Source organism: Bos grunniens, chromosome 3, assembly GCF_055505025.1.
Source record: "Bos grunniens cultivar Pamir isolate PY7600 chromosome 3, Bosgru_T2T1.0, whole genome shotgun sequence".
Classification (NCBI taxonomy): domain Eukaryota; kingdom Metazoa; phylum Chordata; class Mammalia; order Artiodactyla; family Bovidae; genus Bos; species Bos grunniens.
Window position 1 is genome coordinate 1,528,923 of NC_141167.1, and position 20,118 is coordinate 1,549,040.

Here is a 20,118-nt window from a genome sequence, read left to right on the forward strand (position 1 = left end):
CCCCACGCTGGACGCTGGAAGGGGCAGTGTTATCTCCATGGTGTTTATTGCGCAGCTGCTCGGAGCTGCGTGGCTTGGCTGGGCTGTGGCCAAGGTGGTCCCAGTGTGACCTCCTTGGGCCAGCCAGCAGCATGGCCGTGTGGGCAGGGCCAGGCAGGCGGGGGTGGGCAGATACCTCTACTTACACATTCCAGCAGGGGCCCTGGTCCCAGTGGGTGGCTTGGGTACATGGTGTACCCTGTTTCCCCCGCCTCGGGGGTCCCTGATGTCAACTCTGTCCTGCAGGTCAGCTACATGGAGATTTACTGCGAGCGTGTCCGTGACCTCCTGAACCCCAAGAACAAGGGCAACCTGCGTGTGCGGGAGCACCCGCTTCTGGGTCCCTATGTGGAGGACCTGTCCAAGCTGGCGGTCACCTCCTACAATGACATCCAAGACCTCATGGACTCAGGGAACAAGGCCCGGTGTGTGCGGGTGACGTGCCCACACCCCCTGCCCACCCCACCACAAGCGCAGCCTCGAGTCTCTCCAAGGGAGACAGGGCCTTGGGGCGCCTGTTGGTGTCCCCGTGGTGTTGTTTGGGGCTCCCATTGGGCCTAAGGCCATTTAGGGCACATGACAGCCTGCGAGGGACCTCCAGCTCGCCCAGTGCAGAGGATGCCTTCACCTACACAGGGTCAGCTCCTCCTAGAGGGTCTGGTGATGGCTGCCCTGGGTGAGGCCAGGCTGGGAGGCCCAGCTCTGCCTTCTCAAGGCGTGTGGAGATGGCCAGCCTCAAGGCACTGCCAGCCACAAGTTATTGGTCTCCATGGCTGCAATGCCCTGGACCTCCCAGCCCAGGAGGGTCTGCCCTGGTTGTGGTGGCGACAGCCCCCCATCTGCTACCCAGGGGCTCCCGGGAGGGTGAGAAGACTGGGTCTGCAGCCGACGCCCGGCACTCTGTCGTGGCCCTGCAGGGGCCTCTCTGTGCAGGGAGCTGTCCAGCAGTGAGCCCAGCCTTTGGGCTTCCTCGGGGGCTCTGCATGTTGGTGGCATTGGGTCCAACCCTGGCCTCTGGTCAGGCAGCCTCAAGCCTTCTCCTGGAGCAACTGGGATGGGATGTGACACTGGACCCCTCTTTCCCTTCCTGGGGGGCCTTTCCACGCCACCGTCCACAGACCACTGCCCCAGGCGTTGAGTGAGCAATAGTTGGGCTCTGCTGAACCCCTGGAAGCCGAGAGACCACCCCCCAGCCATGGCACCCCGAGTGCCAGGCTCGAGCTGGGGGCTGCAGGAGCCACAGTGGCCAAGGTGGGCAGATGGCATGGGCTCTGCCCGAGCTCTGACAAGATGGCCCCGAGGACAGACGTCTCATGTCCTCGCCAAGCAGGCTGGCACCACCAGTGGCCCTCACGTCCGACCGCAGGGCGCCAGGTGACCATATGTGGCTTCTGTTCCCCAGGACGGTGGCGGCCACGAACATGAACGAGACCAGCAGCCGCTCCCACGCCGTGTTCAACATCATCTTCACGCAGAAGCGCCATGACGCGGAGACCAACATCACCACAGAGAAAGTGAGCCGGCCGTGAGGGCGGGGCGGGGCGGGGCGGCCGCGAGGGCGGGGCGGGGCGGGGCGGCCGTCAGGCGGGCAAGGAGACCAAGCTGGGTGTCAGCCTGCAAGGTGCAGGCGGCGCCTTCACGGGGCGCTGACCGTCCACAGCCCAGCTTGGGCCTCGGGGAGAGGCGGCCAGGCCTGAGAGGTCCCCTCATCTGGGCCTTGGGTGCCACCTGGGAGTGGGCGGGACTCAGCTGAGGGGCAGTGACCTTAGATCAGCCTCCCGCCAGGCAGTTATGGTGGAGCCCACGGGGCCTGGGAAGGGTGTCCCCTGGGCTGCACTGCAGGGCAGCCCCGCTGCCCGGGGACGCCTCAGGGCCCTCCCAGGGCGGAGTTGAAGGCCTCAGGTTGAGTGAGCGCCCATCACAGGCTGACCATGGGCCGCGGTGCAGGCTGGGGGCGACCCCCTTGACTGGCCGCCGGCATCTGTGAGCACAAAGGAGAGCTTGTGCTGAACACCCCTCCCGCCCGCCCCAGAGGCCCCTCCCACACGCAGGCCTCTCCCACGCGCAGGCCTCGCCCACACGCCCCGCCCCAGAGGCCCCGCCCACGCGCAGGCCTCTCCCTCCCGCCCGGCCCCAGAGGCCTCGCCCACGCGCCCCGCCCCAGAGGCCCCTCCCACGCACCCAGGCCTTGTGAGTGGGCCAGGACAGGGGCCTCGTCTCCTGGGGCTTCTGCCAGACACGCTGACTGAGGGTGCTGGAAGGGGCGGTGGGGCGGGCGCCCACTGTGGCCCTGACCCTAAGCGCCCTGTTTTCTCTGACGGCCCCCACGCCCACCCTGCCATCCAGGCCCGGGACAGTCGGCAGAGGGGCCCCTCAGTCCCTGATGATGCCAGGGTCGCCTCGGCTTGGCGCCGTCCTCCGGGGGCCTGGAAGGGCAGGAGCGCAGAACTGGGCCTGAGCTGGTCTGGCTACGGGCTGCCGCTCCCATCCCTCAGGCTCTGGGCACTGGGGGGTCCTGCCTGCAGCCTCTGTGGCTCCAAAGGGCGTGAGCCTCCCCCAGGAGCATGTGGCGGCCTGCCCAGGCTGGGCGAGTGCCGGGGTCCCTACCCATTGCTGGGGCAGCTGCACCCCCACGGGGCAGCTGACCAGTGGCGGAGGGGCTCTGGGAACTGGGCTCAGATCCCACCATACAGTGAGCCTGGCCTTGGAGTGGGTGACAGTGGCGGTGATGTGTGGGTGAAGAGCAGCCAGCACGCAGCGGGCAGCAGGGGGCGGGGGGTGGGGGGCAGCCTCCCCGGGCGCTGGGCTCGCACGGCAGAGCAGGAGGAGCTGACGGACGACACTGGCCCGGGAGGGTGGGCCCTGCAGGCTGCACCCGGGGGGCAGGCCCCATCGGGCATCGCGGCTCCTGCGTGTGACGCCCCTGTCCTCACAGGTGAGCAAAGTCAGCCTGGTGGACCTGGCTGGGAGTGAGCGGGCCGACTCCACGGGGGCCAAGGGCACGCGCTTGAAGGTAGGGCCGCCCCTACGAGGGTCCTCACCTACCACCACCGACTGCCCAGCGGGGCCTGATGCCCGGGTGGTCTGAGGGGAGGGGGAGACCGCAGCTCAGGGGAAAATGGACCAACACCCAGTGGGGGCGGCCACAAAGGGTGGACGGAAGGGGAGTTGATTTCCTGCACCCACTTTGGTCCTGCCTTCATAGGATGGGGAGGGCGGGAGGGTTCACAGGTCCCCCAGGCTGGGGGGCTGGGCGCTGGGCCTCCCATCAGGGCAGCTCAGCTCAGGTCGGGGTCCCACGGGAGCGAGGGCCTCCGAGGCCACCTGACACCCGGCCACATCATCCCCGTGCAGGAGGGAGCCAACATCAACAAGTCCCTGACCACCCTGGGCAAGGTCATCTCTGCGCTGGCCGAGATGGTGAGCGAGCCCCGGGTGCTGCAGCCTGGGGGACGGGGCAGGGGAGGGGGACGCTGGGAGCGGCCCCTTGTCCTGGTGCTGTCCGTTCTGTGGGGCTGGGCCCACAGAAAAGCCGCAGAGTGTGGGGACGGAGTCTCCGGCTGGAGGTGGAGCCAGGATCCTGTCGTTCCTGGAGCCTGTGAGACCAGGACGTGCCATCTCCCTCACGGGCCCTGAGGGTGGCCTTGGGCTCCAGGTGCTGTGACCCTGGGTGCCCCCCAGGCCGCCCGGCAGGAGGAGCTGAGACCCTCGAGTGATGGCTCGGCCTGGTGGAGGATGTGTGGGGGTGTGAACTCAGATTCCGCGCCATCCTGCTCTGAGGGCAGAGGGCAGAGCAAGGGCCGGTGGCCGTGACGGGCAGCAGTGGGGTGCGGGGGGCTGTGGGCAGAGCTGGGGCCTCCGCCCAGGCCCAGAGCTCTGTCTCAGACTCTGTCTTCGCTTTTGCAGGATTCTGGGCCCAACAAGGTAAGCAGCGCTCCCCCTGTTCTGGGGAGGGTCTCAGCCTTTGGTGGGAGGGGGAGGCCGTGGGAGCCCAGCACACAGAGCCCAGCGCTCCCCCTGTTCTGGGGGAGGTCTCAGCCTTTGGTGGGAGGGGGAGGCCGTGGGAGCCCAGCACACAGAGCCCAGCGCTCCCCCTGTTCTGGGGAGGGTCTCAGCCTTTGGTGGGAGGGGGAGGCCGTGGGAGCCCAGCACACAGAGCCCAGCGCTCCCCCTGTTCTGGGGGAGGTCTCAGCCTTTGGTGGGGAGGGGGAGGCCGTGGGAGCCCAGCACACAGAGCCCAGCGCTCCCCCTGTTCTGGGGAAGGTCTCAGCCTTTGGTGGGAGGGGGAGGCCGTGGGAGCCCAGCACACAGCAGCCCTGCTCGGAGCTGGGCTGGGCCCGAGAGCGGAGAGCAGGCTGTGGGGCGGACGAGAGGCGGCAGGAGACCAGGAGATCCTTGGGAGCTAACAGGGACGAGCACAGGGATGAGCCTCGTACAGGACAGGGCTGGGCTGTGAGCGTGACCCGAGCGGGAGCCTCTTGTCGGCATGGCCTGGGGGGCGTCGCGGGAGAGGCGGCCCCGGGGTCGGGGCCTGGGGGTCGTGGAGGAGCCGAGCGGGCAGGCGGCGCCGCTGTGCAGCTGTGCGGCCCTGAGTCCTGAGGCGGAGCCGAAGAGCTTGGTTGGTGTGAGGGGAGGGCACGGGCTTAGGACTCGTGAGGAGGCAGGAGAGGGGCCACACGAGCATCTGCGAGGAGCGAGCCGAGCTGTGTAGGTGCTGTGTGGATGTGTGTGAGGAGCCGTGGAGGAGGCGCGTGCCGTGGCAGGCGACCCAGAAGAGGTTGTGAGGAGCCCTGTGAGGGCGTGAGAGTGAGCGGGAAACGGGACTGTGAGGAGCCGAGAGAGGCTCTGGGCAGCTGTCGGGCCCGAGGAGGAGTGTGAGGCGACGCACACGCGGCTGCTGAGGAGCCGCGGGTGACAGCAGGCCGTGCCGGGGAGGCAGACGTGACCCTGCGCGGAGACGGAGGGGCTCTGGGGAGTCGTGAGAAGCTGTGTGGAGACCGAGACAGTGTGTGTGGAAGGCGTGGGAATTGTGTGCAGAGCTGGCACGGTGTGCGGGGCCGTGTGAGGACGCGTGTGGAGCCGCGGCTCAGCGGGAGCTGCTGGGGAGCGGCTCTGAGAGCCACGGAGTGCCCGTGCGAGGGACGAGATGAGGACCCACTGTGTGCAGAGAGCCGTGCGGAGACGCGGGAGCGGGCGCGGGGCACCGGGAGAGCCGGGCAGCCCTGTCGCACGGCGCTGGGGGCAGCGCGAGGGCCGGCGAGGGGGGCTGCGCACCAAGGTGTGAGTAGCGCGTAGAGACTGCGTGCAAAACTGTGAGGACTCGTGGGGATGCTGGGGAGCTGAGGAGATGTGAGAGGAAGTGTGCGAGATGCTGTGGGGAGTGTGAGGGGCGTGTGCATGGAGCCTGTGGGGAGTTATGAGAGGAGCCGTGTGAGGAGTTGTGTGGGGACTAGAGAAAGTGTGTGAGATGGTGTGAGGAGTGTGAGGGGTGTGTGCGTGGTGGTGAGTTACGAGAGGAGCCGTGTGAGGAGTTGTGTGGGGATGCGTGAGAAGGCGAGTGGACACGTGTGTGTGACCTGTGGGAGCTGTGAGGAGTGTGAGGGACCCCGTGACAAATGGTGACAAGCTGTTGGGGAAACACGAGAAACTCTGTGAGGAGGTGCGGAGCTTAGGTGAGACACTGAAGAACCGTGTGATGAGCCGGCGCGGAGCTCGGCGAGCGGAGTGGGAGGAGCCATGTGGGGCGCCGCGCGAAGGACCGAGGAAGGACTGTGACTTCCAGGAGCTGAGCAAGATGGTTTTGAGGAGCCAGTTGAGGGTCAGCCCTGGACGCAGGAGCGCGGGTGCCCGCAGGTAATGAGGCCGAGGGCCCGACCTGACCTGCTCCCCAGCGGCATCAGGAAGCAGCTGGCTGGGACATGCTGGGAGGCAGCCACAGGTTGGCTGTGGGCTGGTGAAGGCTGGCGGCATCTGGACACGCCCTTGGGCTGCCATGTAGGGAGCAGCTGGCGGGGGGTGGCCGGGTGGCAGGCAGGACAGTGAGGGTCAGGGGCGAAGGTCCCGGGGCTGAGGTGCTCGGGCCATGCAGACGGAGCAGAGGGAACAGCCTTTGAGGGAGCTGCCAGCCAGGACCCCTCGTGGGGTGACTGCGTGACTGGGGCATTTACTGTGGAAACGAGTCTGACAGAGGCGGCAGAGGTTCACCCTTGAGGATTAAGTGATAGAAACACAAGGTGGACATCGAGTCTGTCACCACCAAGTTTGCAAAGGAAGGCCTCCCTGGGCCAAGGAGGAGTTCTGGGGGCTGGACGCTCTCAAACCCGCTCAGTAACCCCCGCCCCACAGCCAGGACTTCCAGGTCTTGGTCCTGCAGGCTCCCCTCGGGGCCTGAAGAGCAGCAGCCCGTGTCTGTGTGGCTCCCGAGGGGCCTGGGACAGACAAGGGGAGGCTGAGGAATGTGCTGGCAGGTCCCCAGTTCCAGTTCCAGCGGGGGCGCCCTGGGTCTGGGGGGAGAGGCCGTGAGGGCAGACCCAGCCACGAGCCCTGGGCAGCCAGCCCGCGCTCCCCGTCTGTGCCCCCCTGACCCCACCTCAGGTGGGCTCGGGGCTGACCTTGGACGCCCGTCCCCCGCAGAACAAGAAGAAGAAGAAGACAGACTTCATTCCCTACAGAGACTCGGTGCTGACCTGGCTCCTCCGGGAAAACCTAGGTGAGGACTCGCCCGGCCTGGGACCTGACACCTGCCGGGCACCACCTTCACCCCCGCTCTGTCTCGGAGGGCGCCCATCCTTCCCTGGCTGAGCGGTGAGCCCAGGGGCTCTTCCCGGGGGACCAGAGCGATGTCAGCAGTGGGTTTACGCCACCAGGCTGGGGGCAGGTGGCCCTCGGGGCCGCAGACCTGCAGTCCCCACGTCGGTGCCCCTGGCTCGGGGCACTGGCGCCCTGACCGTCACAGGGACTTGCCTCCCCCTGTCTGTGACCCCTGGGAGCCCTGCTGGCTGTCCGGAGCTGGCTTCCTTCCCCGCCTTCCCCTCCAGCTGAGCTCTGAGCCAGTGAGAGGGAGATGGAGCCTGAGACACCCCAACACCCATGTGTTCTGCCCAAACTGGCCCTGGGGTCCGCGCTGCCTACCCTTACAGCAGGGTGCAGGGGCTGGGGGGACTGATGTCCAGAAGGGTGAGCTGAGTCCCGGGCTGCTGTGGACGGCTGGGGCTCTGGGGCCTTCCTTGGCTGCATGGCTACCAAGGGCCATGACCCTGACCCCCAGAAGCAGCCTGGCTGCTCTCTGGTGTGGGCCTCATCGGGTGCAGCGCCAGGCCTCCTGGTGGAGAAGAGGGTAGGTGGGAGACGGGGTGAAAGTGCCCCCCAGGGGGGAAACACGAGAGTCTCAGGAGTGTGTGTCCCGTCACCCGGCCTCTCCCCCGGGGCCACACTCAGGCCCCGCCCCAGGGTGGGCATTGCACCCCTAGTCCTTCACACTGCCAGCCCACAGTCCCTGGGGGGCCGCACCCTGAGAACGCTGCCCCGGGACACAGGTCCTTGGGGTCAGTGTGTCCAGAGCCCCAGCAAGGGCAGGACAAGGAGCAAGCCTGGGGCCGCCCCAGCCCTGGCCCGACAGGACCTGCTGCCCAGAGGAGAACGGAGTCAGATGGCCGATTGCCTCATGCTGTGCGTGTCCTCACGCTGCATCTGGGAGACCAGGCTGGGAGTCTCGTGGGAAACACATCCCAGATGACAGAGACCAAAGTGAAACCTCTATTGGACACAAACAGTCCTTATCCACTAGTAAATGCCGTAAAACCCCCGCAACGTGCCTCTTTATCATAGGGAGGGGGTGGCTGCTTGTTGTAACGTGACCCCAAATGTGAGAAAAACGTTTTTTTATGTAGAAGACAAGCAAGCCAGGTGCCTGGCTTGAGAGGGAGGCCGGCCTCCTGCCGTCTACTCCCTCCCAGTGGCCCACTGTGGGGGGGCACCAGGAGGGTGGGGGATGGGATGGGTGGGCGGGGCTGACCCTCGTGGCAACCGACGGGTCTCTTCCCACAGGCGGGAACTCCAGGACCGCGATGGTGGCGGCGCTGAGCCCCGCAGACATCAACTATGACGAGACGCTGAGCACCCTGAGGTGTGTCCCGAGGGGGCTGGGGTGGCGGGAGCGGACCCTCCAGGCGCCTCCAGGGGGGCCGGCTCCGCTGGGTCCCTCAAGGCTCCCAGTGGCCGGCAGGGCCCCCAGGACTTCACGGGCCTCTTGTGTGTCCCACCGCTTGTGACCTCGAGTGGCCCCGGGACCCCGAAACGAAGCTGGGAGAGCAGTGCTCTCGGCTGAGTGGTTCACCCTGACCTGCAGGCCATGGAGCCACTGTGGGTCTTTAATGAGCCCCCAGGGACAGGCGTGTCTGCAGGTCCTGCTGGCCAGGGCGTTCTCGCCTCCTGGCAGGGAACACATAGAGCTGGGGTGCAGGTTAGACTGCTCCGTGCACCCCAGGGCCACAGGGCCGAGTGGGAAAGGATCCCCGTGGGGAGAAGATCCCCCCCGGTCCCCTCCCCTCCTGGGGCCTTGGTTTCCCCAAGTGCTGAGCCCCTGTAGGGCGGTGCCCCGCAGGTGGGTGCAGGCGGGGCTCCAGGTGCCCTCGGCCGCCAGGCGCGCAGCCCCCAGTGCCCCTTGCCTCCCAGGTACGCCGACCGGGCCAAGCAGATCCGCTGCAACGCTGTCATCAACGAGGACCCCAACAACAAGCTGATCCGAGAGCTGAAGGACGAGGTGACGCGGCTGCGGGACCTGCTCTACGCCCAGGGTCTGGGCGACATCACCGACAGTGAGTGTCTGTGCCCGCCTGTCCCCGCAGGGCAGTGGGGCTGCGGCCCCAGCTCCTTCCTGGGCCCACCACCCGCCGATGGCGGCCCTTGTGGCCCGAGGTCCAGGCTCTGCTGCGGGTTCTAGGGCTGAGTGGCCTCTGGGTGGGGGGCCAGGGTCCTGGTCCTGGAGGGACCTGGCGGGCGGCGTGTTCGGGTTTGCAGCTGGCCCGAGCAGGCCAGCAACGGCTTTCCTGGAAGCCGCATGGGCAGGAGGCGCCGGGCCGCCCCCGCGCCCGCCGAGGACCACCGCCCTGCCTGAGGCCTGGCCTAGGACGCGCCCTCTGGAGGCAAACCTGGTCTTCTGTTTCTGTCTCTCCCACGCCTGCCCCGCAGCCGGCACTGTGCCCGGAGGACCCAGATGTGTGTATCCCCTGCTCTCTGTGCACCCCGCTTCCGCCGGCCTGTGGGTGTAGGGCAGCACGGGGCGGGCGCACCCTCTCTGCAGCTGTCCCCTCCTTGGGGCTGGAGGACCAGCGTCCTCTTACTCACGCGCCCTGCGGGCCGTGCTCCTGGCTCACCCCCTTGTCTGCTGGGTGACTAAGGCAACGGGGAGGCCTGGAGCAGCCAAGGCCTCTTGAGGCTGAGCATGGCTGAGGTCAGGCTCTGACCCCCATGTTTCTAGAGGTCTGGGAAATGCTGAACATCAGCACAGAGACCAGGACAGCTTGGTGGCTGGCTCTGTCCCGGCCTCCCTTGACCTCACCCAGCCCAAGCCCCCTCCCTTGGAAATGCAGGAGTCTGCTGCCAGGCCCCTCTGGCCTGCGTCTCCCACTGGCCCTGGGCAGGAGAGCAGCTGGGTGCCCCTTCCCCACCCAAGAGCCGTAGGCCGCCCTTGACTTCCCCGGCACCCCGTGCTGCCCTACGCTTGCCGCTTCTCTGCTGTGTGTCTGCTTCTGCCAGGAGGGGCCGGGCACCTCCCGCCCCAGGGGGTGTCACAGCGCCCGCCTCCCAGCCACGGGGGTCTCAGAGCAGTGTGTGGGGTGGAGGAGCGGGAGCCCCCTTGGAGGTCCCACAGGTGACTCTCTGCCAGGGAGCTCAGTGGGGTCGGCAGTGCAGCCCAGCCCCCACAGCTCGGGGCTCCAGTGGGCGTGTAGGGTGGTGGAGCAGGTGAGGATAAGTGTCAGGGCCAGGGTTCAGGGGGCTGCCGGCTGGGGACAGCAGGAGCGGTGGGCAGGAGGGCAGGGGGGTTGGTGAGCGGGCAGGGGAGCAGAGGCCCCGGGAGGGGGGTGGCGGCGGGGGCAGCCTTGCATGCGCTCGCCCGGGTGCCCAGCTCCTTCCTGGTCCTCGTGTGCTGCCTTCCTCCCACTCGTCTCCTGCTTTTTCCCAACTCGGTCTTTCTTTTCTCTCCTCCCGTCTGTCTGCCCCCCTTCCTCCCATAGACGTGTCCGACCTTGAGAACAATAACCGTAGCCGTGGCGGGGTGGAGCTGAACCCAGCCCCTGACAATCTCTCCACAGTGACCAGCGCCCTGGTGGGCGTGAGCCCCTCGTCCTCACTCTCGGCCCTGTCCAGCCGTGCCGCCTCCGTGTCCAGCCTGCACGAGCGCATCTTGTTTGCCCCGGGCAGCGAGGAGGCCATCGAAAGGCTGAAGGTGAGGCAGGGCCGGGCTCAGGTGGTGAGCATGGGGCCCGAGACCCCTCCTCTCGGACGGTCACAGGCAGAGGGTCAGAGGCGGCGTGAGCAGTGCCAGGAGACGCGGCTGCATCCTGGCCCCAGACCTGCTGGTGCCTGCCCAGGGACCCAGTGCTCCCTGTCCAGGATCGCGGGGCCCATCTGCTGAGCAGGGCGGGCGGGTGTCCCAGAGCCTCTGCGTCCCCTCCTGGGTCTCCATGCTCGCACCCGCCCTGGCATAGCCACCCACCCCCTGGCTGGCCATAGGCAAGCTGCTTGTAGGGTTCTGGTTACTGGCTTCCTTCAGCAGATGGGTACTCAGTGCCGGCTGTGAGCAGTGGATGGTGAGCCCACCATGGAGACTGAAGGGACTCAGGGGACAAAGGCACAGGGGCCAGACCCGGCCTGACGAGGGGGCGTGCGGTTACCCTGGGGCGTAGGCCCCCTTATGCTGGGGGACCAGCAGAGTGTGGGTTTCACCTGCGGTGTGGGATTCCACCAAGGACATGGGGGTCCCACCGTGGCTGGGGGTCCCGGAAGGGAGCGGGGAGACGGCATGGAAATGGGATGCATCGTCCGTCTCTCCGCAGTCAGGGAATACCTGAGCCTCGGAACCAGCAACTTGGCATCTCGACATGTGCTTCTCTTCCAGGTGTAGTCAGCCTCCGCTCTGTTCTCTGTCCACAGGACAGACGTGCCTTCTTTGCACGTGCTGACCCTCAGCCCTTCACCTTGATCTTTCAGACTTCGTGCTGCCTAGATGGACCAGAACTGGGGTGTTGGGCCCTGGCTACTCATCTCCCCTTTGCCTGGCACCCAAGCCTCTGTGCACTGCCTGCCCCCAACCCTGACCTCATTCTTTTCTGTCTCCCTTCCCAGGAGACAGAAAAGATCATCGCTGAGCTCAACGAGACCTGGGAGGAGAAGCTGCGGCGGACGGAAGCTATCCGGATGGAGAGGTGGGTGCTGGGGGCTGGGACCAGGCCATCTGATGGAGAGGTGGATGGTGGGGCTGGGACCAGGCCATCTGATGGAGAGGTGGGAGCTGGGGGGCTGGGGACCAGACCATCTGATGGAGAGGTGGGAGGTTGGGGCTGGGACCAGGCCATCTGGTGGAGAGGTGGGTGGTTGGGGCTGGGACCAGGCCATCTGATGGAGAGGTGGGTGGTGGGGGCTGGGACCAGGCCATCTGATGGAGAGGTGGGAGCTGGGGGGCTGGGACCAGGCCATCTGATGGAGAGGTGGGAGCTAGGGGGCTGGGGACCAGACCATCTGATGGAGAGGTGGGTGGTTGGGGCTGGGACCAGGCCATTTAATGGAGAGGTGGGTGTGGGGCTGGGACCAGGCCATTTAATGGAGAGGTGGGTGTGGGGCTGGGACCAGGCCATTTAATGGAGAGGTGGGTGTGGGGCTGGGACCAGACCATCTGATGGAGAGGTGGGTGGTTGGGGCTGGGACCAGGCCATTTAATGGAGAGGTGGGTGTGGGGCTGGGACCAGGCCATCTGATGGAGAGGTGGGTGGTGGGGGCTGGGACCAGGCCATCTGATGGAGAGGTGGGAGCTGGGGGGCTGGGGACCAGACCATCTGATGGAGAGGTGGGTGTGGGGCTGGGACCAGGCCATCTGATGGAGAGGTGGATGGTGGGGCTGGGACCAGGCCATCTGATGGAGAGGTGGGAGCTGGGGGGCTGGGGACCAGACCATCTGATGGAGAAGTGGGAGCTGGGGGGCTGGGGACCAGACCATCTGATGGAGAGGTGGGTGGTTGGGGCTGGGACCAAGGCCATTTAATGGAGAGGTGGGTGGTGGGGCTGGGACCAGGCCATTTAATGGAGAGGTGGGTGGTGGGGCTGGGACCAGGCCATCTGATGGAGAGGTGGGAGCTGGGGGGCTGGGGATCAGACCACCTAATGGAGAGATGGGTGGTGGGGCTGGGACCAGGCCATCTAATGGAGAGGTGGGAGGTGGGGGACCAGGCCACCTGATGGAGAGGTGGGAGGTTGGGGCTGGGACTCTGTGCCCAGCTCTGGGGTCTTGCAGCCAGGGCTCCCACGCCTGTCACCAGTGGCCCCACTGACCTGACCCCCAATCAGGGGAGCAGTCCCTCCAAGGGGCACCTGAACTCACAGACCAGATGAAGCCCTGTGTGGGTGCTGACCCCTCACTCTGACCCCCAGGGAAGCACTGCTGGCCGAGATGGGCGTGGCCATGCGGGAGGACGGTGGCACGCTGGGGGTGTTCTCTCCCAAAAAGGTAGGAGCCGATCCGTTCCCTGGGCTGCCCCAGCATGGATGGAAGGGGGACCTGCAGCCCTCGGCAGCTGTCAGCTCCTGGGGGCAGGGAAGCGGGCTCCGGGGACCCGGCCACGCTCACCCACAGCCATTCCTTCCCTGTGTGGCCCCTCGCCACCCCCCAACCCCTGCTCACCACGGGATGTCTCTGTGGCCGAAGGACATCAGAGAGGTCACTTAGCTGCCTGAGGGGTGGCTGGGCCCCTTAGGTTGAGACTGGGTTCCTGAAACAGTGGGAGCCAGCACCCCCTCAGGAGCCTACAGGGTGGGGCTGGGGGACACGAGCCAGGAGCCAGCTGTCCTCTTGGAGGTTAGCTGAAGTAAATCCAGCCGTCCCAGGAGGGACTCCTCTTCTGCACCTAGCCCGGCTTGCCCATGGCCCAGGACCTCACGTGGAACCAAGCCCCACCCCCTGTTCTGTAACTCAAGTGGGGCAGAGCATGAGCACTGGGGAAAAGTCTCTGTGGTTCTAGAACACAGACCCCCCCTCCTCTGCCAAAGATCGCTAGACCCTTAGAGCCCTTAGGAGCCGCGCTTCAGGCCCGGAAGCCTTCCTGGAGGCAGTGGCAGCCCACTGTGGCCCCAGCACAGGATTCCTCAGGCCCTGGCCCTGCCGCTTCTTTAGCAAGGGAGTGCCTGGCTGACTTTTTATCTCACAAAAGGGCTTCTGTGTTTGCCTGTCTTGGAGCTGGCGGCACATGAAGCCAGTGCTGTGCCGCTGGGGCCCCAAGGGAAGAGGAGAACGGGGCACCTGTGTGAGGGCTCATCCCTCAGGGTGGCTGCTCCCTGGGGACAAAGCTGGGCCCCCCTCAGGCTGTGTCTGCACCCCGCCCGCTAGCCAGGGAGCAGCACGTGTGGAGGCCCAGAGGCAGGAGGGAGGGTGCCTGGGGCCATGGGGCCCTGGGCGGGGGGCAGTGGCGCCCTGGGGGTGCTTCACATCTGTCCAGATAGGCTTTTAGTTTTGTTTGGGATTCATTACATGTGGCAGGGCGCCCTGTCCATGGGAGGGGTGCCTTGTCCCTCGGGGGGGGGCGGCGCTCTGTCCCTGGGAGAGTGCTTATGGGAGGATGCCCCATCCCTGGGGGATGCCCCGTCCCTGGGGGGTGCCCTGGGAAGTGTGCAGAGCTGGGGTACAGGGTACACAGGCCCTCGGGGCACCAGTTGCGCAGTCTTTTGGCTTTGTTGGTGGCAGAGGGATTTGTTGGTGGCACAGGCCTGGACACTGACCAGGAGGGGGCTGGCCCTGGAGACTGCCCCAGACGTCTCCTCTGGAGACGCGCAGGACACTCTCCCGGGAACAGGGTGGCTGGAGATGGTCTGTCCTGTGTCTGATGACCAGGTCGCCCTGACCCTGTGCTGAGTACTGAGGGGCCCCAGGGGTTTGTACTGAGGGTGTGGACAGCTGGCCCCAAGGAGCCAGGTGGGAAGCGGAAAGCTGTCCAGCCTCGCCATGCTGCAGAGTCCTTGCCGGGACGGGGTGGAGGTCGGGAAGTATTGGGGCCCAGAGAGCCTGAGGGAGAGCAGAGGAGGAGGGGCGGAGCCTGCCGTGGCTGCTCTGGGCACAGGGTGGGCAGTGCTTAGACAGGGCCATGGGGGAGGCACTCCCCTTGGCCGTGACTCGCGCTCTGGTAGACCCCTGGTGAGGACAAGTTGGGGGCGTCCGACCTGGCTGGCTCACAGCCTCTCTGCTTCTCGGCCTCCAGGTCCCAAGCCCCCCTGCCTGGCACCCTCGCCCCCTTCCTGGCTCCTGGGTCCCCCTGGGGCCTCAGCCCCTGGGTTGGGATGGGGACCTCTGGTCCTGTTTTAGTGGAGGACTGGGCGCAGGCCCCACGGAGCCCAGGCTTGCCCTGCACATCCAAGCCCCGCGCGCCTCCAGTGCTCAGAGCTGGACTCCCAGCCCCTCCAGAGGTCCAGCGTCCCTGAGTGCTACCCCCAAGGCTCTGGGGTTCCCATCAGAGTCTCCCCCCGTCCTCTAGGCCAAACTAGGGGACACTGTGTCCCCATGAGGCCGGGCCTAAGGCTGGTGGTCCCAGGCAGAGAGAGGGCAGCAGGTGGCCAGGGCCAGGCTCCTGCCCTCCCCAAGAGAGGTGACCCCCTGTCTTCCCAGACGCCACATCTGGTCAACCTGAATGAGGACCCGCTCATGTCCGAGTGCCTGCTCTACTACATCAAGGATGGGATCACCAGGTGGGGGTCGGCAGGGCGCAGGGAGGGGCGCTGGTGGCGACACTGCGGGCCCCTCTGGGCAGTGCGGCTCCCCGTGGCCAGGCCGTGTCGGGGGGTAACCCGTGCCCCTACTTGTGTGCTCTCCAGCCGTTCCCTGTAAGGGCTGGGCATCCAGGAGGCTGCGGGGGGTGGCGTGGGCCGGGGGGCGGCATCACGGTGTGCTGGGCCTGCGGTGCTGACAGCCAACTGCACGCAGGGTGGGCCGGGAGGACGCGGAGAAGCGGCAGGACATTGTTCTGAGCGGGCACTTCATCAAGGAGGAGCACTGTGTCTTCCGGAGCGACTCATGTGGGGGAAGTGAAGGTACCACCTCCCCCACTCCGGCTTCCTAGTCAGTACTAGGAACCACCCCGGTTCTAAAGGTGCTTGGACAGTTAGGCTGGGGACCCAGGGCTCCCTCCTCAGATGGGGGGGGCCAGTCGGGGCATTCACAGGTGGGAGGGCAGTGAGCCCAGGTCAAGGGGACAACTGTTCTCAGGCCGCAGCTTCCCGCGGGCTGGGAATGGCCATCTGTCCATCTCCCTGGCCGGCCTGCCCTTGGGTCTCCGTCACCGCTGCAGTCTTCCTTTTTGAGGAGGTACCTGCTGTCACAGCGGCCATGGCCCCCAAGCTCAGTGCACGCTCCCTGGTGGGCATCCGGCCAGCCTCGGGGCTGCAGACCACTGACCTCTCTGTGATCGGGCCACTTCAGGGTGGTGGCCGTAAGCTGTTTTGAGGACATTGGTTCTCCCACAATTCTGTCCCCAAAGCTCTCCCTGCCCTCGGGGGGTAGACACAAAGACAGGAGGGGCTCTGGGACTCCTGCACCGTCCCTCCTGGAGACCCCGTAGGGCAGGGTGGGTGCCCGGCATGGCCTCCCTGGCTCTGACTTGGGGTCCAAGAGCCTCCCTGCTGGGTGTCACCTCCCTTGCCTGTGAGGGGCTGAGATGCCCCACCGGCTTCTTTGAGGCCAAGTCGAGGTGCCGCAGAAAGGAGGCACCTGCGGGGGGCCACAGTTGGGTGCCAGGTGCCCAGGTGGGTCGAGCCCCCCTCCACCCTGAGAGCTTGCTGGACTCGCACTGAGTCCAGTTTGCTGGACTCAGTGAAACAGCCATGGTGACAGCCCCTCACAGTCCTCCTCTCTGTCCCTTACCTGTCCTGTAGCTGTGGTGACCCTAGAGCCCTGTGAAGGGGCGGACACCTATGTCAATGGCAAGAAAGTCACGGAGCCCAGCGTCTTGCGGTCAGGTACAGTGGGGGGGGGGTCGCCCCACTCCCCATGCCTATGCACCCCTGCTCCCAGGCTGTGGGGCTGCAGGCACCTGGCCAGCTCACAGGCACCCCGGCTGCACCGTAGGGTTGGAGGTGGTGGGCTGAAGGCTGTTGGCGGCAGCGCTGAGGTGGAACTCCACGAGGGGCCCTGTCCCAGAGCCCTGGCGGGATGGCGGGGAGCCTTGGTAGAGCAGCCACCGGGGTGTGGGCTGCACAACCCCCACACCCTGGCCCCCTGGCTGGGCCTCGTGCCCTGGTGTTATAAAACATGCAGGAGGAAGATGTATGTACACACACACACAGACGTGTATATACTGCTGTATCTGTCTACCCATCTACCGAGGGACTTATTCCATGGAATTGGCTCGGGAGGTAGTGGGGGTTGGACAGACAGGTCTGCAATCTGCAGGTGAAACTTTCTCCTCAGGGACGTCTCTGTTTAGCTCTTAAGGCCTTTTCCCAAGGGGCGAGGCCCATCACATCCTGTGGGTGGTCTCCTGTCCTGAGGTCACGTGATTGGAGGTGCCACCTCAGCTACAGACGTTCCCCCACCCCAGCAGCACTTACATCAGTGCCCGAGCACACCACTGGGTCCGCTCCCTGGCCAAGCTGACACATGGACAGACTGTCATGTCACCGTGTCTGGGTGACACATGGACAGACCATCATGTCACCATGTCCGGGTGACACGAGACAGACTGTCATGTCACCTTGTCCGGGTGACACACGAGACAGACTGTCATGTCACCGTGTCCGGGTGACACACAAGACGGACTGTCATGTCACCATGTCTGGGTGACACATGAGACGGACTGTCATATCACTGTGTCCAGGTGACACGAGACAGACTGTCATGTCACCATGTCTGGGTGACACATGAGATGGACTGTCATGTCACCGTGTCCAGGTGACACATGAGACAGTCATGTTACTATGTCCAGGTGACACATGAGACGGACTGTCATGTCACCGTGTCTGGGTGACACATGAGACGGACTGTCATGTCACCTGACACATGAGACAGACTGTCATGTAACCATGTCCGGGTGACACGAGACGGACTGTCATGTCACCTTACACATGAGACAGACTGTCATGTCACCATGTCTGGGTGACACACGAGATGGACTGTCATGTCACCGTGTCCGGGTGACACATGAGACAGTCATGTTACTATGTCCAGGTGACACATGAGATGGACTGTCATGTCACCGTGTCTGGGTGACACATGAGAAGGACGTTGTGTCACCGTGTCTGGGTGACACACGAGACAGACTGTCATGTCACCGTGTCTGGGTGACACATGAGACAGTCATGTTACTATGTCCAGGTGACACGTGAGACAGACCGTCATGTCACCGTGTGTGGGTGACACATGAGATGAACTGTCATGTCACCGTGTCCGGGTGAAACATGAGATGGACTGTCATGTCACCTGACACATGAGACGGACTGTCATGTCACCATGTCTGGGTGACACATGAGATGGACTGTCATGTCACTGTGTCCAGGTGAAACATGAGATGGACTGTCATGTCACCTGACACATGAGACGGACTGTCATGTAACCATGTCCAGGTGACACGAGATGGACTGTCATGTCACCGTGTCTGGGTGACACATGAGACGGACTGTCATGTCGCTCTGTCCAGGTGACTTTCTAAGAACGAAGAGACTTTCCCTGGCTCTGCACCCCAGCAGAACTGACACATAAGACAAACTGTTGTATCACTGTGTCTGGGTGACTTTGCTGTGAACGAGGGCACTTTCCCTGGCTCCGCTGACACATAAGACAGACCGTTGTGTCACCATTTCTGGTGACTCTGCTAAGAACGAAGGGACTCTCCCTCTGCCCCAGCCGGGGTTACAGAGGGAACACCCCCAGCCTGACATCCAGACCTCTCTGGCTGCTCCAAACGGCCCTCCGTGCCTTTGTGGTCCTGGCATGCTTTGAAGGGGGACGCACCACACATCCTGGACCCAGGGGCCTAATGGGGCCGCCCGTGGCTGGCATCCTCGCTTGGTTGAGCCAGGCAAGGTCAGGTCCAGAGAGCAGTTTCTGTCTCCCTTGTCACTTCAGGATCAGTGCCTGCAGGCTCAGGGCAGGGCCTAGGCTGGGAGGGGAGCGGAACTCAGGGGCTGGAGGAGGAGCTGCCTGCAGGCTGGGGGCCTCTTGTGGGGAGTGGGACTGAGCCGGGTTTGCATGCCCCAGAGTAGAGCTGTGATTCCTGGAGAAAGTCAGAAGGAAACTAGGCGGTTCATAGAGACCCCTGCCTCCAGGCAGGATAGTCCCGGGATGGCTGGCACTGCCCTGGGGGCACTTGTGTGCCTTGGGAGGGTCCTGCCGACAGGGTGGAGCCTGGCTCTGGAAACATGCCAGCCCCTGCTCTGCTGCCATTCAGGGGACAGCCAGGAAGGGAAGTGCCCGGCAGAGGGGCCAAGCCTAGCCCTCAGATGGGGGGTGCCGGGCCCAGGGCATGGGACAGGAGGCCAGGCTGTCCTGGGAGTTGCATGTGCGGGGTTGTGGAGAGGATGGGATGGTGGAGACACCCCACGACTATTCTCAAACATCACTGCTGCTGGGAGGAGCGGGGCCCAGGGGAGGCTCAGGGAGCATGAGGAGGCTCTCGTTCAGGTCCTGGTAGGGGAGGAGGCCATCCCGCAGGGGACAGGTGAGGGGGATGCTGGTCAGAGGAGACAGTGGGCTGGCTCCTGGACAACTGGGGGCCCCCTGTGGAGGGTGACGCTGGGACCCCGGGGGGACTCCTCCCCTTTCCCCTCCCCTCCCCTGAGGCCCCCCAGACCAAAGCTTCTCCAGCTCGGGCCTCGGCCCTGTCCCCGTCCCCCAGGAAACCGCATCATCATGGGCAAGAGCCACGTGTTCCGGTTCAACCACCCTGAGCAGGCACGTCAGGAGCGCGAGCGCACGCCCTGCGCAGAGACGCCGGCCGAGCCCGTGGACTGGGCCTTCGCCCAGCGCGAGCTGCTGGAGAAGCAGGGCATTGACATGAAGCAGGAGATGGAGCAGAGGTGGGCGGGACTGCCCCTCCCAGTCCCCTGCCGCCCGCCCCACGCCCCACACTCACGCACTGCTCTTACAGGCTCCAGGAGCTGGAGGACCAGTACCGCCGGGAGCGCGAGGAGGCCACCTACCTGCTGGAGCAGCAGCGGCTGGTGAGGCGCCCCCACCCCGGGTCCCCGCTCCCCCAGCCCTTCGCTCAGCTTCCGGAGCTGGCGCGGGGGGGCCGTGTCCGGCGGGGAGGGCCACAGGCGGCTGGTCTCCGCGTGGAGCCACAGGCGCGCTTCTGTGCCCAGGACTACGAGAGCAAACTGGAGGCCCTGCAGAAGCAGATGGACTCCAGGTACTATCCCGAGGTGAACGAGGAGGAGGAGGAGCCGGAGGACGAAGGTGAGGGGTCGTGTCCGGCGCAGGGGCGAGTGGGGCCTGCCTGGGGCTGGGGAGGGGTCTCCCTGAGGAGATGGGCCTGGAGCCACTCCCTGCAGGTCGGCTGGTCTGCATCTTTGCCCGGGGGACCCCGATCTGCAGGCAGGATTTGGGAGGCTGTGCTGCAGCAGGAAGGCACCTGTGCACGCACACATACACACTTGTGCACACACGTGCAGTTCTGGGGGAGGCAGCCTGGAGCACGAGGAGGACGGGGCGGGGTCCCGTGCGGGCACCTTGCGTCCACCCGGCCTGTCTTGCCTGAGGGGCGCTAGCGCTCCTCCCGGATCAAGGTCTCTGCTCGGTTTGGGAGCGTTTGCCTGGGCGGCCCACTGCTTACCGCAGCTGCCGGGCGGAGGACCGCCCGCAGGCAGGGTTCACATCCAGCCCAGCCTTGG

At 65.5% G+C, this 20,118-nt stretch overlaps 1 protein-coding gene across 24 annotated transcripts in view; it reads left to right on the top strand.

Moving 5' to 3' along the window:
* Positions 1-20,118, top strand: part of KIF1A (kinesin family member 1A) — an 87,002-nt gene that overhangs the window by 28,708 nt on the left and 38,176 nt on the right. For 9 of the 24 annotated variants that reach the window (XM_086394145.1, XM_086394147.1, XM_086394148.1 and 6 more), the window contains exons 6-23: positions 286-464; positions 1,442-1,553; positions 2,975-3,052; positions 3,394-3,459; positions 3,946-3,963; positions 6,673-6,748; positions 8,086-8,164; positions 8,713-8,855; positions 9,229-9,255; positions 10,275-10,486; positions 11,386-11,465; positions 12,685-12,760; positions 14,906-14,985; positions 15,221-15,327; positions 16,168-16,251; positions 19,125-19,305; positions 19,377-19,449; positions 19,591-19,684. In XM_086394145.1, coding sequence (XP_086250271.1) covers positions 286-464; positions 1,442-1,553; positions 2,975-3,052; positions 3,394-3,459; positions 3,946-3,963; positions 6,673-6,748; positions 8,086-8,164; positions 8,713-8,855; positions 9,229-9,255; positions 10,275-10,486; positions 11,386-11,465; positions 12,685-12,760; positions 14,906-14,985; positions 15,221-15,327; positions 16,168-16,251; positions 19,125-19,305; positions 19,377-19,449; positions 19,591-19,684 — 1,765 coding nt within the window. The remainder of the gene's footprint in view (positions 1-285; positions 465-1,441; positions 1,554-2,974; positions 3,053-3,393; positions 3,460-3,945; positions 3,964-6,672; positions 6,749-8,085; positions 8,165-8,712; positions 8,856-9,228; positions 9,256-10,274; positions 10,487-11,385; positions 11,466-12,684; positions 12,761-14,905; positions 14,986-15,220; positions 15,328-16,167; positions 16,252-19,124; positions 19,306-19,376; positions 19,450-19,590; positions 19,685-20,118) is intronic. The other 15 variants (XM_086394153.1, XM_086394155.1, XM_086394156.1 and 12 more) reach the window with 3 other exon arrangements.